General features: G+C 44.6%; 1 protein-coding gene across 1 annotated transcript in view; it reads left to right on the top strand.

Moving 5' to 3' along the window:
• The window catches only part of CPLANE1 (ciliogenesis and planar polarity effector complex subunit 1), a 383258-nt gene that overhangs the window by 226552 nt on the left and 137339 nt on the right, over positions 1-19367 (top strand). The window contains exons 37-40 of the mRNA XM_082255738.1: positions 1764-1895; positions 6652-6732; positions 8071-8157; positions 15433-15510. Of these exons, the coding sequence (XP_082111864.1) occupies positions 1764-1895; positions 6652-6732; positions 8071-8157; positions 15433-15510 (378 nt within the window). The remainder of the gene's footprint in view (positions 1-1763; positions 1896-6651; positions 6733-8070; positions 8158-15432; positions 15511-19367) is intronic.

The raw sequence follows: 19367 nt of genomic DNA, 5'->3' as shown, positions 1-19367 counted from the left end.
TTTGCTCTCCCCTTATGTTAATTAAGTACCTCTCTATTGTTTATAGTGGTTGTATAGCTTTTTTAAAAAAAATAAAAATGTCTATACGTACCTGCCCTCTTCTTGGGTCTCCTGCCGGCACTGCAGGCTCATCCTCTTAATCGGGTGCCCCCACAGAAAGTTGCCAATGGCTTCTGCTGCTATCAATCTGCCCAATTAGGAAAGAGACAGCGCCTAGAGCGGCTGTGCTCGTGCACATCATACCTTTATTTCTATAAAAAGGGATATAACAAGGGATGAAAAACATCCCTTGTGACAGGTCCTCTTTATGGAGAGATTTGGGGTCTATTAGACCCTAAATCTCTCCTCTGGCCCCCCCCATGCAGCCGATCAGACCAAGATCGGTCTGATCGGCTGCTTCTCTGCCCGCTGGTGGCCAGGTAAACAAAGGGGCGGAACTAGAAGTGACAAATACTCATCGCTCCTGGTTTCCAGGGTTACAGAGAGAGGGGAACAACATCAGTTCCTCTCTCTCTGTACCAGGCAGCCATCGCTGCCGGCCGCATCGCTCCCGGCCTCCACGATGGGACCGGAGAGGCGGCGGGAGGGGGGTGGGACCCCCTTCTACCACCCGCATAAGTGATCGAGTAGCTAATTAGCCATTCAGATCACTTCTGCCAAAAAGAGAATCGCCAGCTGAACAAAATATATGTGCAGGCATCATTACCACTGAACCCCAAGGATGTACGGGTATGTCCATTTGGGGGAAGTTGTTAAAAAACAATCCCCCCCTACGTTGAACACTGTACTCAGCTGGTGTAGGCTTTAAATTGTGTAACTGACCTATGTTCCAACCCCCACAATTATCAATCCAGTACCAGAGCCATAGAGGGAGTTTTACTAAAACGGGTGCATACAAAATTTGATGCAGTTGTGCATGGTCACCAATTTGCTATTAGGTTTTATTGTCAAAGCTTAACTGAACAAGCTGAAGTTAGAACCTGATTGATTACTGTGCACAGCTGCACCAGATTCTATTTCCCCTATAGTGTCACTCTAAAAAGACACATTTTTAAGTGTGTTGTTTGTTTTCTTTTTTTTCTGCTTATGATCTGATTATGGAGGGGTTTATGCCTTATTATTGAAAGCCTTTATGGTAGCAGTTTAAGTGACCTGTTCGAACCACAGATATTTCAAGTAACACATCCTTTGTATCGGTCCTGTTATTGCGTCCAAGGGGGAGCCACAAAGGCAGTTGCATCTTTATCCATGGTCTGCACTTTGACAGAAATAAATGGTTTTTGAAAAATTTGAAATGCAAATTCTACAGTTTGCATGTGGACCAACCTATCCAGTAAAAGTTACACAAACTGAGGCTGTGACTATCCTCTTTTGTTGCCCATTTGTGGCTCTTTTCTTTTGCCCCCTCCCCCCCTACTTATGTGCAATTTCAAAGCCACACTTCAGTGCGTATTGCACTGCCATTTTCATTGCGACTTAATTTACCAGAAGTCTATGCAGATCGCAATGAAATCGGTAATAAGTAGTGCAGGAACCTTTTTCATAATTGCTGCGACATAAGTCGTGGCGATATGAACAGTTCCATTGCCAGCAATGGGGTGCAACTTGATGCGATTTGGAACTGTCAAATGGCATAAGTCGCACCGGTGTGAACGGGGCTAAAAGAAAGATGTTTTATCACTTTGTGACCATTCCAGCTGACTGTACCATATCCATAGTGGGTTTGTAGCATACAATTTCTGAACTGAAGATCATTGTTTCAGGCTCATTTGAAGCGGATTTGACAGATCAGATCCCAGGCCCTCTGCTCCCAACTATGGCCGAGTTACATTATTTGGCTTCCCTAACGAAAAGACCTCCTGAAGTTCATGATGCCGGCACCAACACAGACTATGGTAAATGTGCATTATCCCAAATATCACACTCTGCTAACATTTTTTGTTCAATTAAATAGGCTAAGTAGATGTCAACCAGAAGTCATAGCTGGCCTTTGTATAGATCCATTGACATGAAGTTACTGTATTAAAGTTGAAGTCAAGGTAAACCTAATATTAAATCTGGTCTCTTCCACATTCTAAGTCCTATGCTCACTAGTCTGTACAGAAAAGAGGTCTATACATATTCTCAGTGTGCTCTGGTCCGGTCATGTGATCGGCTCCTATCGCTGGCTTCAGGGGAGAGGAGGGACAACAACACATACACCATAGTAAGCCTATGGGTGACGTCACTGCCCAGGCATTTCAGCTATTGTTGCTGCTTTCTCCTGTCCCCTGAAGCCGGCCACTGGGGAGATCATGTGATCGGACCGGGGCTACTTTAGAATACTGTAGTATAAAAGTATATACATCTTTCCTCTAAAGGTTAGAATGGGGATGACATCAGGTTTAAGATTAGATAGGTTTAGCCGTGACTTCCACTTTGGCTTTTTACCCACTGATTTGATTGATTCTGTTTGAGTGTTGGAGAAAATAATTTGAAGCTTAACTGGTTGCCGACCGCCGCACGACTATATACTGCGGCGGTCAGCCCCGGCCAGGCAGAGTGACGTATCGGTACGTCACTCGCCTGTCACTGACTTGCGAGCCTATCGCGGGCGGGCGCGCGCCCGCCGCGGCTCGTTCACAGACAAGTCAGTGCGTGTGACCGGCGGACTCGATGTCCGCCAGTCACACTGCAATCGCTCCTGTGAAGGGAGAAAGACAGAGCGGCTTGTGTAAACAAGCTGCCTGTCAGTTCTCCCTGTGTAAAAGTGAAGATCTGTCCGTTCTACTATGTAGAACGGTTGATCTTTGCTTTTACACCAATAGGAATGTCCCTACACAGTTAGAATCACGCCCCTAGGACACACTTAACCCCTCCCTGTCCAATAAAGTTAACCCCTTCCCTGCCAGTGTCATTTTTGCAGTAACAGTGCATATGTATAGCACTGATTACTGCAGTAATGTCACTGGTACCCCCAAAAGTGTCAAAAATGTCAGTCAAGGGTCCGATCTGTCCGCCGCAATGTCGCAGTACCGAAAAAAAATCGCAGATCGCCGCCATTACGCGTTAAAAAAAAAACACCAAAAATGACAAAAATCTTTCCCTTTGTTAGTAAACGCGATAACTTTTGCGCAAACCAATCAAAATACGCTTTTTGCGATTTTTTTTTTTTTACCAAACATAGGTAGCATAAAACAAATTGGCCGAAAAATGTTAAAACATTTTGATTTTTACTTTTTTTTTTTGGGGAATTTCATATAAAAAAATGTGAAAAATATTGTTATTTTTGAAAAATTTACGCTCTTTTTTTGTTTTTGTGATCAAAAAATCGCACAGGTGATCAAATACCACCAAAAGAAAGCTCTGTTTGTGGGAAAAAAAGGACGTCAAATTAGTTTAGGTACAGCGTCGCACGACCGCGCAATTGTCCGTTAAAGTCACGCAGTAAAAAATCGCAAAAAAAACCCTGGTCCTTTAGCAGCCAAATCCTCCGGGGCTTAAGTGGTTAAAGGACTGGCCTATAATTCAGCCCAATGCGAGCTGCTCAAGTTAACAGGGGACTTCACATTTCTGGATCTACGGGCTTATTCAGATGGACAATGAGCTGCTTCTTACCACATATGATAGGTTTTGGTTAGGTATATAAGAAAATGAATAGTGGAACTTCAAAGGTGTAAGCATGCCCCATAACTTCTTTTTTTTTTTTTAATCGAGAAATTTATGTATTTTTAGTAAGCGTATGTTTTGAGTTGATAACAATACATTCTGTGCCAATACTATATGTAACCAAGTACGTTTATAAGATAACGTGCCCCAAAACAAACGTGACAACTATTTAAAAAAAAATATACAGTATTTCACAAAAGTCAGTACACCCCTTACATTTGTGTAAATATTTTATTATATCTTTTCATGTGACAATACTGAAGAAATTACACTTTGCTACAATCGAAAGTAGTGATTGTACAGCTTGCATAACAGTGTAAATTTGCTGTCCCCTCAAAATAACTCAACACACAGTCATTATTGTCGCTTGCAACAAAAGTGAGTACACCCCTAAGTGAAAAAGTCCAAATTGGGCCTAAAGTGTCAATATTTTGTGTGGCTGTCGTTATTTTACAGCACTGCCTTAACCCTCTTGGGCATGGAGTTCACCAGAGTCCTCTTCCACTCTTCCATGATGACATCATGGAGCTGGTGGATGTTAGAGACCTTTGCTCCTCAACCGTCCATTTGAGGATGCCCCCACAGATTCTCAATAGGGTTTAGGTCTGGAGACATGCTTGGCCAGTCCATCATCTTTACCCTAAGCTTCTTTAGCAAGGCAGTGGTCGTCTTGGAGTCGTGTTTGGGGTCATTATCATGTTGGAATACTGTCCTGCAGCCCAGTCTTCGAAGGAAGGGGATCAGGTTTTGCTTCAGTATGTCATAGTACATGTTGGCATTCATGGTTCCCGCAATAAACTGTAGCTCCCCAGTGCCGGCAGCACTTATGCAGCCCCAGACCATGACTCCCACAACCATGCTTGACTGTAGGCCAGACACACTTGTTTTTCTCCTCGCCTGTTTGCCGCCACACATGCTTGACACATGCTTGACACCATCTGAACCAAATAAGTTTATCTTGGTCTCATCAGACCACGGGACATGGTTCCAGTAATCCATGTCCTTAGTCTGCTTGTCTTCAGAAATTTGTTTGCGAGCTTTCTTGTGCATCATCTTTAGAGGAGGCTTCCTTCTGGGACGACAGCCATGCAGACCAATTTGATGCAGTGTGCAGCGTATGGTATGAGCACTGACAGGCTGACCCATCACCCCTTCAACCTCTGCAGCAATGCTGGTAGCACTCATATGTCTATTTCCCAAAGACAACCTCTGGATGTGACGCTGAGCATGTGCACTCCACTTCTTTGGTCGACCATGGCAAGGCCTGTTCTGAGTGGAACCTGTCCTGGTAAACCGCGGTATGGTCTTGGCCACCATGCTGCAGCTCAGTTTCAGGGTCTTGGCAATCTTCTTATAGCCTTGGCCATCTTTATGTAGAGCAACAATTCTTTTTTTCAGATCCTCAGAGTTCTTTGCCATGAGGTGCCATGTTGAACTTCCAGTGACCAGTGTGAGAGAGTGAGAGCCATAATGCCAAATTTTATACACCTGCTCCCCATTCACACCTGAGACCTTTTAACACTAACGAGTCACATGACACCGGGGAGGGAAAATAGCTTATTGGGCCCAATTTGAACATTTACACTTAGGGGTGTACTCACTTTTGTAGCCAGCGGTTTAGACATTATTGGCTGTGTGTTGAGTTCTTTTGAGAGGACAGCAAATTTACACTGTTATAAAAGCTGTACACTCACTACTTTACATTGTAGCAAAGTGTCATTTCTTCGGTGTTGTCACATGAAAACCTATAATAAAATATTTACAAAAATGTGAGGGGTGTACTCATGTATATAACCTCAACCTTATGTCATATGCATTAAAAATAAAACATTCCACACTATATGTAAAGTGCTTTGTGCAACCATGCAAAGTGTATAAAGTGCTGAAAACATGCATTCATAACAAAATAGAAATGGTTAAAAAATGGTTTTCAGTCAGAAACCGCACATCCTATAGATACACATATTTAAACCTTTATAAGAAAACCTTCTGATAAATATGCAGAATAATCTCAGATAATATATTGTACAGATATGGCAACACTTCCATAAACCAAAATAATAAATCTAAGGCCAATCTTATACAGTTCAAATCTCAGCCGGTTCAGCAGAAACCGACCAAGATTCGAGCCATTAATGGGCAGGCTGAATGTACCAAGTTGATCGATCGATAAACTTGGGTACAACCAGCCTGCCGAATTTGCTTCTGATTATCCTATGCGGGGACGGTTTCTGGGAGCAGATAATGGCCTGGCAGGAGGGATTCCCCTGTCAGTGATGTCTGTGCTGATGGGGGAATCATGCAAATTTTTTTTCCCGTGGCTTCAGGAAAGAAATTTGCAATGGCCAGCCTAAATCATTACACCAAAGCTCTTACTGTGCAAACACGAGCCATAAATAAAAAGCAATTTACTATTATCATAAACTATCTCATATCTCATCAAAAGGTAAATATAACACCAAAAAGCCCATAGTAGCTCTAATCCAATTACCAAACATTGGTATGTAAAAGTTAATATAATATATTCAAAAATAGCAATAAAATAAGTGTCTTTAAATTTTAAGTGTCTATACACAAGTTTTAACACATGCCCATAGAGCAATATAAATATCCAAACATCCCCAATGTAATCAACCATCCCCCTCCTGCACCTTCTTCCTCTCACTTATAGAGTATGCCCTAAACAGTTGAATGTGTGAATTGCAGTCCTTCATTTCATGAATGTTTATGAATTTCCAATAGTTGGGTAAATGGAAAAAAAAAGCCTTCAACAGCTGCCCAAACCATTCTTCACTATTTGGAAACGAATCAGTGACCATATGTAGAGTAGTTTGTAAGTACTATCCAGTGGCTATCCAAATGTTTAAACATTTTATGCCAATCAAATTGATTCATTGGTTGTGGGTGTATTCAGTACATAGATATAAATTACTTGATTAACCTATCCATCACTGCTTATGATGCTGATCTGCTTTGTGCTGCTTCTTTCATCCTTTACTGTAGCCTCCAAATCTCTTATAAACATGGGGACAAGCTATGAAGCATTTTCTAGCAGTCCGATGGTGGCAGTTACTTCTGCTTCAGGTCTACTCTTTGTTTATTTGCATGCTAGTTTGTTTGTCCATTGGTTTGTTTGGCTGCTGGGACTAGGGAAAAGTAAGCCCTTTATACATTCCAGATTGACCACCTCAGTGATGAAATGTAGCTCTATGTCATGGCTCACTACTGTATCTGTTCTCTGCATAGCTCATTATTATCAGAAACTCTGAATGGTGCAAAGCTCATTATTATCAGAAACTCTGAATGGTGCAAAGCTCATTATTATCAGAAACTCTAAATGCTGCAAAGCTCATTATTATCAGAAACTCTGAATGCTGCATAGCTCATTATTATCAGAAACTCTGAATGCTGCATAGCTCATTATTATCAGAAACTCTGAATGCTGCATAGCTCATTATTATCAGAAACTCTGAATGCTGCATAGCTCATTATTATCAGAAACTCTGAATGCTGCATAGCTCATTATTATCAGAAACTCTGAATGCTGCAGAGACCTTTTCTGCTTGTGAGGCAAGGGGTGTAGGTGCGTGTGGTGTTCAGACATCCCTTGCACCTGGCATAGCTTGGGGGAATCTGTCCACTGTAGCAATAACCTTTTTCTCCTAGACCTTTTAGGCAACACGTATCCGCAGAAGGTTGACAAAGACTGTAAACGTGCACACACATTTTTTTTTTCTATAGAATTTAACTTACATGTACAACAAGTACAGATTACTTAGACGTGGCAAATAATGTAAAGCTGCAGAAGGTACCCTAAGTGTGCAGGCAGCAGAACAAAACAGTACATTCAAAGATTTTAGCATCTACATTTATATGCAAATCTTGGCTTTGCTTTTAAAAATCAAACTCATTCCTGTGACCCGGCCGTAGTAACAAATAGGGTGGCTTGAAAAGTGGGAGGGACCCAGGCTGCACTTACCTATTTGCGTTTATCACGTTATCTGCCTTTTTTTCTGGATCTGCTAATCATTGTTGCATGTCGTTTTTAACTACAGATTACCTCTGCTTATGTATTTTTCAACCTATATCTTTAGTTATTTCAGTTAATAAGCGGTTTACTTTCAGCTGCAGCAAATTCAGTTGTCTAGTCGCAATATTTTTACTTGTTATTCAGGCTGAAAGTATACAAACATGAAAGATTGTTATTATGAATGAATGTGGCCATTGCAGGCAGTTTCCAAATACATATGCATCTGCAAAGATCTGCTCAGAGTGCAGTGATTATTACTCTGCACTATTTATAGGCCATGACCCATACTTCAGCTCATCATCCTTAGCCCCGACACTAAGATAATGAATGCTTTATGCGGCACATCAAGAGATGTATAATGATCTACCTCGCTGCTTTTCCTCTTGCAGCAGCTCCCAGTGCATCACCTAAGCCTCTTGAAGATAGAAGGACAGATGAACTTCAGAGCAATTCTATGGCTCATTCTGCTCTTCCCGCAGGTCTGATTTTACTGCTTTCTTTCAGAGGCCTTTTTGTGTCATTGTTAAAATTTCCTTACATACAACTCATCATATTAAGCATGTCGTTGGGCGCTTTCTCAAGACTATTAAGAGATTCAGCCATCTCTTTCTGAATTTGCTGTGGCGTTTGAGTACTTTTTTCTTTTAAGTTATTTTCAGTGTTCGAGATCTGTTTTAAAACGGTATCATTACCAGAGCACATTAAATAAATAGCTGGTTGTTTTTATAATTATAGCACAGACACATCCCAAATTTATTTTACAATAACTCTAACTCTTTTATCCTTTGCTAATTAAACATAAATAACCCTGACAGTATAAAGCAGGTAACATTTTTCATGTGTGTAACCTTGTGTGATCAGACAAGTGTATATATTAACCACTGACATATTGGACATAGACATTGGGCACAAGTCAGGGGCGTAACTACAGGGGTTGCAGGGGTTGCGATTGCTACCGGGCCCCATGCTCCAGGGGGCCCAGTAGCAAACCAGTGGGTGAACTTCCAGGATTGCAAAAGTCACACTTGCGACCGGGTCCTGGCATTGCACCACTGTGGGGAGGCCCCAAGATTGCAGGAAGGGAGCCCACTGCAGAACTTGTGAAAGGATCCTGCTGCGGGACCGTAATAAAAGGCCATGCAACGAGAGTAAAGAGCCCCAGGATTAGTGGGAAGAGCCCTGGGCTTGAAGGGAAGGGCCCCGGCCAGGGATCTGGGGGGGCTCTTCATGGTTTCTTGCATCGGGGCCCTGAAGGCTCTAGTTACGCCTCTGGCACAAGTCCTATCCTGGTGTGTGACCAGAGCCTATAGTGTGGAAAGCTATGACAAGTATTTTAGTGAGCCATAATTCTTGCCACATATCTCATGATTGGCGAACTTGTCTATACCAGAAAGAATGTTTTGAAGATTGCTCTGGAGTATATTTTTTGTATTTGTGCTCCCTATAATCCTCACTGTGCACATAGACATTAAATATCTTTTCTCTTTCTTTCATTGACAGACACAGCTCCTGATCGTCATAACCATTGGGTTATACTGCCCCACAGGAGTAGGACATTAGGCAGGTGGTATACTCCCTCTCCCTGCTATAGGTACTTTTTTTTTACCTAGTCAGGAGTAAGGACCTAGTTCCTTGCTGGGATCTCTGGTCCTGGCAAATTTTTTTAGATAGAAATTTTTTCTCCTGTTTTTTTCCTGTGAGATCTACAATCAACTGCCGGACTGGGCGACGGGCTGGATAATCTAGATCTAGTGGTCACCCCAGGCTGGTCAGTGAGCGCGCACAGACCTTAGCGCCATGCTAGGTCGGCCCGGGACATAGCCCCACTGGATGGGGGCTGGCCTGCAAGCAAAACATCGACCGGGTCTTGGCCTAAGTCGCAGCAGTCCTCCCAATTGACAGCTCCCCCATTTCGACGAGGAGGGGTTCTGTCTGGAGTGGTGCCCGCCTGGTTCCTGATATGGTAAGTAGCTGTCTCCCCCCCCCCTCCCGCTGGAGGGTTTTGGGGTGGATGTGGGCCCCTCCTTTGGACGGTCAGACCTCCGGGTTCCCCTCCTTCCCGTCAGGCCCCCCACCTTTTTCATCTGTCCCCCATCCTACCCCCCTCCACTTATGTTGGGGCTGTGTGGGTGGTCTGGTCCACCTCCTGGGGTGGGGGCAGGGCGCAGTGCTGTTGATGGGGGGCCTGGGGGTGCGCTGCCAGCGTCTGAACGATTAGCTGTGTGTGTGTGGGGGGGGGGGGTTGTACCTGGTAGGTGCTCCTGTCAGCGCTCCCCGTCCTACCTGTGTCTGTCCTTGAGGTCTAGGGATCCCGTCTGGGTCCCTGTGAGCCTCGTGGTGCCGCTATTTTGCTGGAGCCTGTGTATTCCTATGCACGGTGGCCATGTTTGTGTAGTCCGGCGGCCATTTTGCGTGGGTTTGCCATAGAAAATAGCGGCGGCTATGACAGTGGAGCCCTGTGAGCGGCGATTTTGGCGGTGGGAGCCCCTCCTCATCCCGTGGTGCTGACTCCTGGATCTTGTCACTTGCTGATCGCCGCAGGTGGAGTGCGGATTATCCTGGTGGCTGTTTCTGCTGGGTGGTGAGTCTGGTGGGGTTCTCTCCCTCTCTGCTGAGGATCGCTTATTGCTTTTGCCTGGCGACCGGGTGGTTCTGCCAATGCGGTGGGGGGTTGTCCCTTTTACAGTGTTTACACTGGTGACTCATGGAGTCTTTGGAGCACATATCCAAACCTGACCCCCCTCTCTGAGACTGCAGGGCCCCCTGGGTCCCAACCATCCATCGATGCACTGACAGCAATCCTGGAGTCCTTTGTGTACCAGGGTGGAGGTGGTTTTCGGGCGACGGGGTAGCAAAATGCACTCCTCGCCTTCCTCTGCCTCATCTGTTTCGTCAAATCCTGAATCTGATTGGACCCCTGCGGACGTGGGTCACCCTGCTGGGTCTACGACCGTGAGCCAGGAATCCTCAGATAGTGAGGATGATTCCTCCACATCTGGAACCGCCCATGAAAAGGCGCTGGTGGAAGCACTGATTGTATCTGTGCGTGAGACCTTGAAGATGGAGGATGCAACTGCGATGAAGGCACAGGTTCCCTTTTGGCACTCACAAGCCATCCAGAGCGGCGAAGGTGTTTCCTTTATCCGCCTATTTTTACAGAATTGTCGCTAAAGAGTGGAGATGACAAAAGCGTCCCCTTGGGGTCCCTTAGCGATTTACTAGGCGTTACCCCTATGAGGAGTCCCTTATTAAGAAGTGGACTGTTCCACCGGTTTCCAGATTGAACACCGGTTACGAGCTTCTGGATCAGATACACTGTTCATGTGTTTAGTTCAAGCAATCATCCATCCCGTCCCGTGGCCCATCTCTTTTTCCGTGTTTTAATTCCTCTGGTTACCTGCATTGAATCGAACTATATGATATTAAATTAAAAAGGTATATATATCCTAAAAAGAAATATATCTTTTTCAAACTTCTATAAACAAATTAGAGAGACTGGACTCTAGAGTCCTTATGGATCTGTTCGATACAGACATGTATATTATGACACTTTCTATTAGAGCTATCACTCTTAAACCTTTGTTCTTTCTCCTCTGTACTGAACTTATCGGCTTCCGCACTCATCCCCCCCAGAGAGTTTTTTGGCCTTCTCTCTAGATTATGGGTGTCTCCTGGTGATGGGACCTTCAGTGGTCACCTTGGCTGGTGAGGTGGTGCTGGGCTTTCTGATGAACAGCTTGCATAATGATCTATGTGTCAAAACTGTATATGTAACATGTTCTTGTGTTTTAAAGTAGTACCTTTATGACCATCTCCGCTGCAGCTACACGCCCCTGAGGAAGCATCAGTGAAACATGTTGGGCGCTGTTATGTGGACAAAAACCGGTAGAATATCCGGTCCAGTCATTTAGAGTTACTTATAATCTAACTAATATATCATTGATCTTTTGAATGCTGTTATCCAGTAACTGTATATGTTTTGTTCTCCTTTTTTTTTCTTGCAACAATATTTCTTTGTTGATTTAAAATACAAATAAAATCTGAATAGTTTTTAACTGATTGACTATTATTGATTACAAGTGGTACCCTTAAAGTCCCCCCATTCCTACTTTAGCCCTCCAATCCTTTTTGCCACCTTGGTGGCTGCTCGGGGAAGTCTGAGCATTATAGGCTACTAAGTACAATAAACGCCGTCATAGACATGGGCCTTCCTTCTCAGCGCGTAAGTTTTTTTCATCCCTCAGGGTTGACTGACAAAGGGCTGTTAGCCTTTCAGGGTCTCTTCTAGAGATCTGATCGAACCTGGTCTGGCAAGCCAAGAGTGGCTTCTACAGACCCGCAGACAAAGCTCCTTCAGGATGAAGGTGCGCCTTCACCCATATCAGGGGCGGGGGGGGGGGGCGTCTTTGTTGGTTTCCTGACCCGTGGACTTCCTGGTACAAGACAAGTGGGTACACAAAGTCGTTCAGTCCAGCTTACAAGATCAAGTTTCACTCTTGTCCCCCGGCAAGGTTCTTTCATTCCAACTTGCACCTGTCCCCGGACTGTTTATAGGATCTGTTTGGGGCTGTACAAGACCTGTTGCTTCAAGGGGTGATTGTCATGTTTTTACTTAAACATGTTTACAGTTCCCAGGAAGAAAGGCAAGGTGCGTCCAATCCTGTACCTCAAGGCGATGAACTGCTTTGTGCGGGTGCAGAAGTTGAGGATAGAGTCCATTTAAAGGGGGGTGGCATCCCTGCATCAGGGGGATTTCCTCGCTTCTATCAACGTCAAGGATGCTTACGTTCCCATTCCAATATGTGCAGGTCACCAGCGCTTTCTCCGCTTTGGCGTGGGAGAGGAGCATTATCAGTTTGTGGCATTAGCCTTTGGTCTCGCCTCTGCTACTCGGGTCTTCACAAAAATGTTAGCCCCGGTGCTAGCATTGTTACGCCAACGAGGGATCGCGGTACTGGGCTACTTGGACGACCTCCTTCTAGGAGCGGAGTCCCCTACTGCTCTTAAGGAAAACCTGGAAATCGCCATATGATTTCTGAGGGAGTTCGGCTGGATTTTGAATTTTCAGAAGTCTGCTCTGGTTCCGGCCACAAAGCTGGACTATCTGGGTCTGACTCTGAACTCAACCTTAGCCAGAGTGCTCCTTCCGCTGGACAAATTCCAGACATTGCAGTCTGCAATTCATCTCATGCTGTCCAGCAGATGGTCATCCCTCCGTAATTGCATGCAGGTGCTGGTCCTGATGGTGTCTACCTTTTGAGGTGGTTCTGTTTGCACATTTCCATACAAGGTCCCTGCAAAGATAGTTTCTGGTCAAATGGGACAAGACTCTGCAGTCTCTGGAAAATCGGATTCGGCTGAGCCGGGAACGAAGGAGTCCCTGATATGGTGGCTTCATTCTCTGGCACTTCGGCTAAGCAAATCCTTCCTCCTCTTGTATTGGACAGTGGTCTCCACAGATGCCAGCCTGTATGGCTGGGGAGGTGTCCTCTGCAAAAATGCTGCTCAGGGGATCTGGACACTGGAATAGTCCAGACTACCAATCAATGTATTGGAACTCTGAGCGATCAGACTGTGCCTGGAACATTAGAAGGATCATGGACAGGGATGTCCATTGCGCATTCAATCAGACAATGCCACGGCCGTGGCTGATGTCATTCACCAAGGGGGCACAAGAATTGTCCTGGCAGCTCTGGAGGTAGCTGGCATTCTAAGGTGGGCAGAACGTTTCTTTCCAGCCCTTTCTGCCAAATACATTCTCTGGGTGGAAAACTGGCAGGCGGACTGCCTCAGTTGGCAGGCATTGGACCAAGGGAAGTGGTCCCTTCATCCGGAGGTGTTTCGTCAGTTGTGTCTCCGGTGGGGCATCCCCGAGGTGAATCTGTTGGCATCTCTGCTCAACAGAAAGGTGCAGAGGTTTGTGGCTTGGTCATAGGATCCTTTGGCAAACGCCACAGATGCGCTGGTGGCCCCCTGGGGTCAGTATCGTCTGATTTACACCTTCCCTCCTCTCAAGCTTCTGCCAAGACTTCTACGCAGGATCGAGGCAGAAGGGATTCTGGTCATCTTAGTGGCTCCGGACTCTCCTCGCCAGGCTTGATACGCTGATCTGGTGCGGCTGGTCACCGACGTTCCTTGGAAGCTTCCTCTCAGGGGGGATCTGCTGTCCCAAGGACCAATCTTTCATCCTGCTTTACAGTCGCTGGCTTTGACGGCCTGGCTGATGAACGCCAGGTGCTGATGGATAGAGGTTTATTTGAGTTTATTATGAAGATTCCAACACTGTCAAAAGCTAGGAAATCTAATTCTAGGAAGATCTACCATCGTACGTGTTAGACGTACATTGCATGGTAGGAGACTCTTCTCGGTGGCTCGGATTTTGACCTTCCTTTAGCGGGGGGGGGGGGGGGGGGTTGAACAGAAATTGGCCCATAAGTACCATCATGGGCCAGGTGTCGGCTTTGGTGGTCTTCTTCCAACAACCTTTGGACACACACTCCCTGGTGCCTGCCTTTGTTCAGGGTGTCCGACATTTGGTTCCTCCAGAGCGACCCCTGTTGCCGCCTTGGGACCTCAATTTGGTGCTTTCGGGCCTCCAGAAGCCTCCTTTTGAGAATCTCCGGGAGATTCGATTGTTTATGCTGTCTCAGAAGGTGGCATTTTTGGTGGCTATCACGTCTGCACACAGGGTCGGAATTGGCGGCATTATCCTTATGTCCACCTTACTGGTGACTCACATAAATAAGGTGGTTCTTTGCCCTTGTCCGTCGTTCCTCCCAAAGATTTTCTCTGATTTCCATTTAAATTAAGACATTGTGTTGTCTCCCCTGTGTCCCAGGCTGAAACATCCGCAGGAACTTGCCTTGCATGCCTTGGCTCTGGTCCGGGCAATTAGGGTGTACCTGGCAGCAACGGAGTCTATTAGGATGTCAGACTCACAGTTTGTGCTCACTTCCGAGGATGGGCCTCGGAAAGGGTTGTCCGCTTCCTCTCTGACCATTTCTAGATGGATCAGACAGATGGTAGTTCAGGCCTATTCCATCAGGGATCAGGTTCCTCCTTTCCCTGTCAAGGTGCACTCTACTTGGGCGCTTAGTGCCTCCTGGGCCTTCCGTCATTAGGCATAAGTGACGCAGGTTTGCAAGGTGGCCACCTGGTCGTCGGTGCACACTTTTCACAAAGTTCTTTAAAGTGGATGTGTTGGCATCTGCGGATGCTTCCTTTGGCCGCTAGGTTTTGCAGGCTGCTGTTTAGAAGACTCTTTTGAGGGTGTATTGTTTTTTTCGGGTGGGCTCCAGTTGTGTTGGTTGAGCTCCTGTTGCCTGGTTGGCTACTGTTTAGCCTGGGGAGTTTTTTTTTTTTTTTTTGCTGTTCCCACTCCTCATGTTTAACACTGCTTTGGGAAGTCCCAATGGTTATGAAGATCAGATGCTGTGTCCGTCAATGAACGAAAGAGAAAAATGGATTTTTGACTTACCGTGAAATCCATTTCTCTGATGTTCATTGACGGACACAGCACCCACCCCTCTGTGGAGTTGTAATTCTTCTGGCACTGCTTGTAACAAAATTGAGTACCTATAGCTGGGAGAGGGAGTATACCCCCTGGGACTGCCCATAGGCTTAGCCAGACTCTTTTCTGCCTAGTGTCCTACTCCTGTAAGGGGCAGTATAACCCAATGGCTATGAAGATCAGGCGCGGTGTCTATCAATGAACCTCAGAGTAATAGTAAGTCAAAAATCTATTTTTTTCACAGGACCAGGGGATGATCTAATGTCTATGGGATACCAACAGACACCACTGAACAGAGTTGCAAAGGAGCCAACACGTAAAGGTGAGCATATGCTGAATGGACAAAGAAGTAGGTTTGCTTTAAGCTTCATTTCAGTGTGCCCCCCTTACCCTGGTAGTCAGTGTGCTCCCTTACACTGGTGGTCTTTGTTGTTTCTATGGCTTTACCAAGCAACAGATGCAAGGCACTGAGGGCGCACTACTCCATGTCTCTCTACCCTCAACCCTCCCCCTGATCCCCCAACCCTATATTTTCCTCATCTCACTGGGCAGATTCTCTCTCCTGCCCTTCTTCTCCCCTTTCCTGCCCTTCTTCTCCCTTTTCCTGCCCTTCTTCTCCCCTTTCCTGCCCTTCTTCTCCATGCGCAACTGCTTTCTTCTTCTGATCCACTGTCAGCTTTATACTGTGAACACTGTCAGCTGTGGTGACCCAGTGAGAATTACTGCTCTAGGTCTCTTTGCTCGGGCCCTCCATCTTTTACCTTTTACTTTACCCTATATATATTCACAGTGCCATTGTGTGTTTTAGCTCATCTTTTTTTTTCTACATTTTATTTGTGTTATTTTTTAGTTAATAGGCTTGTGATACAAATTAAAAAAGCATACATATTATGTATCATATTAAAGGAAGTTGAACTTCAGGCAAATGTAAAGAAACGTGTATTGCAGCTCTGTATTCTTCATTCATCATTAAATATAATATCTTAATCGTACAGTACAGGATGCAATAATTGATTCTAATATCATGGGCTTAATGCCATACCTTCAGGTGATTAGACACTGGCAAAGGTTTTGCTTAGACCCTCCACCGTGTATCCATACAACCCCTCCCACTCTGAGGCTCCAGTTTTTTGCTAATGTCTCTTGGTGATGGACCCACTCTCCTGTTGGAAAGGATTTTTCTATTTTTCACCAGATTTCCCTTCCTAAGACTTATTGCCTTATGGCTCACTAGCAATTTCCTGATCTGGTAACCGGTGGTTTATTCCTTTACATATACAGACAAAAAATTAGCCCTGGGAAATGAGGTGTAACACACATGGCCACTGGATATGAAGTAAACGTAATTGCTGAATTTATTAAGAGGTAGATATAAATGTCATTCTAATACATCAAATGCATATACAGAAAGGCTAAGCCGATTGGTAATAGCTACCATATATGATACATGCTTGAGGGTTTCAGATGTCAATACATGATTATTAAAAAAAAAAAAAACGCTTTTCATGAGCTACCTCCCACTTTTTCAGGAGTGGATTCACATAAAACATGTCTATTAAATAAAACATCAATTTTAGAATATATAATGTTAGTAAATAATATCTTTCAAACCATAGGGGACACCATAAAAGGACCCCATACTTACAAATCACCTGATCTGGAATACTATAGCAACATTCCCATATGATGGCAGCCCGGTAGCTGTGGTAGTGGAACCAGGAAAGACCCAGGGAGGAACAAATGGGGGGTAGATGCAGCATATGTAGAGTATAAATGTGTCCATCCATATAGGTCATCCAAAGTAATTACTTGTAGCAGATATATTTGTCTAAATATAGTATGACAAGATACTTAAGTGTCATAGTAATTAGGAAAGGAACTGCAGCCAAAGCTGTACATAGGTACAGGGAAAAAATTCCTATGGCACCTGAACCCTGGATGGGGCCAGTGGAATAGACAAGAAAAGACAGGGGTATCCATGTACTTTTACATACGGATTATATCAAGAACACCTATGTCAGAGACCAATGTGTCCAGAAGATATGTTCAACCGGACACCAACCATCCGAGAGACCTATTAAGAATTCCTAATGGTCTTCTTCTGAAGCAGGGAACCACCGCAACCCAGGCAATGTGATAAAATGTAAAACAAAACCTCCTGCGCTCAAGTGCTGTCTGATGGAGTAGAAAGAGGTGCACTACCAACTCAGATGTAGAGAGAGCTGTTTGGTCTTGCTGCCCCCTTCAGGATCAAGGGTATCCAGAACCACTGGTAGAAAAGACAAAAAAGAAAAAGAGGGGCGCACCGACCTAGTGCATTACCATAAAACCATTTATTAAAATATTAAAAGGTGTACAAAGTACTCACAAGAAAACCTTGGAGACTGTATATGCTACTTTGATGTGTGTTGTATCACACCAGTCTTGTGAGTACTTTGTACACCTTTTAATATTTTAATAAATGGTTTTATGGTAATGCACTAGGTCGGTGCGCCCCTCTTTTTCTTTTTTGTCTTTTCTAAATGTGATAAAATGGTTTGGGGAAGGAACTGAAGATCAGCTCCTAGGAATGGCTGCAATAAGGGATGCTCACACACGCTAACTTCAAAAATGCAAAAACTTTATTGAAAGACATTGAGTATAAAACAACCCCTATGTGAGGGGAGAATCAAAAGTGATAATACATAAAATGGAATCAATTGCGGTGACAGTGAACATGTACAACATAAAAACAAAACAATGACTCACACACACATGGCCGGCCACACACACACCATAAGAAAAGATACACTGATGCAGTCACCCGCAGCATATAGCTCAATTAGAGCTTTGTTAATGCTGCCTAGGTGTCTGATCGTGTATCAGCATGCCAAATCCATGTACTTTTACATACGGATTACCTGAAGTTCCTCTCTCGCTAGTGACGCAAAGCTTACAAGACTCCTAACTGCTCACATCCAGCCACCATTATCTACCGATTATTGTTTGCCTAATATATCAGAGATTCAAGCCACAGGAACTCAATTAGCTCTTGGGTTATTGTGATTCCTTCATATTGGACATCTACATACTTGAACTCTTCAGTCTGTACCCCACAGAGGAAGATCCTCACTTGGCAATGATTACACGTGCTTGGGAGCAGGAGCATATGGTACAAATAGCGAGAATTTCTCTTGAGTTTCTCTGAAGTTGATAGCTGTTCTCTTGGTCACTCTCAGAGCAAGATCTTAACAGATATCACTCCAACCACCCTGAATCGTTCTTCCTCACAGGCTAGCAACAGGCAGCTTGTCAGTCTAAAGCAGAAATCTCAGCTACTTTGATCTATTAAAAAGGCTGTCTCCACTTCTGGAAACCATAGGTGCCAACTGGCAAAAACACTCTTTTGCCTCACTTTCCACTGACTAGATGCATTAGAATCCGAATAGCCTGACCCACCTACATTTGCAGAAGGCTAGGGAGATGCTGACATTTTAGCAGAGGCTCCTGAAGATTTTTCACCACCAAAACTCTTCAGTTGTATGACTTCTCTACAGGCATTTGCCCAGAAATCTCTCAGCATCTCTAATTCACTGATATCCATCAGTTAGGCACATTCTAACCTCTAGGTGAAGTGACTCTCTTTCCTTGGGGACTGCTGATCGCTTTCCACATACTTTGGAATCTATCATGTGAGGTAGATCTCAACTAGTATAATGACAGGGAACTTCATATTAAAACCTACTTCCATTCCTCATCCTGCAACTTGGACACCTAGCCCCTAGTACCCTGCAGGCATTGGTTCAGCTTTGTATGATCCTCTTTCTATCACCTTGGTTCTCTACTTCCCTGTGCACTCTTTTTGCAAAAAGTTGCTCTTTTTCGTCACCTCTTGCAACCTTCTGTGTTCCTCTGGAGCCTTCTTCAAGTGATCTTGCCCATGCAGAAAGCTCTCTGTATGTGTTCTTGTAGCTGATTCCCTTAAAAGGGAATTTTGTAAAAATGGAAGCTTCTCTCTCTGTTACCCCTGGCACTGGCATTCATAGTTCTGCCTTGGCTCCCTCTATATTCTTCTTGGGAGTTCCCTTTTTCTTTTGCTACGTAGGGTCAAAGTATTCTAGAATCCAGTCCTCCTTACTTCCCTGTGCTATTCCTATTGCCTTCTGTGGAAATATCATTCTTCCTCCCCATTTTCTGCCT

Source organism: Pelophylax lessonae (genome assembly GCF_965119305.1).
Source record: "Pelophylax lessonae genome assembly, chromosome: 1".
Lineage (NCBI taxonomy): Eukaryota > Metazoa > Chordata > Amphibia > Anura > Ranidae > Pelophylax > Pelophylax lessonae.
This window is presented reverse-complemented; position numbering and strand designations above follow the sequence as displayed.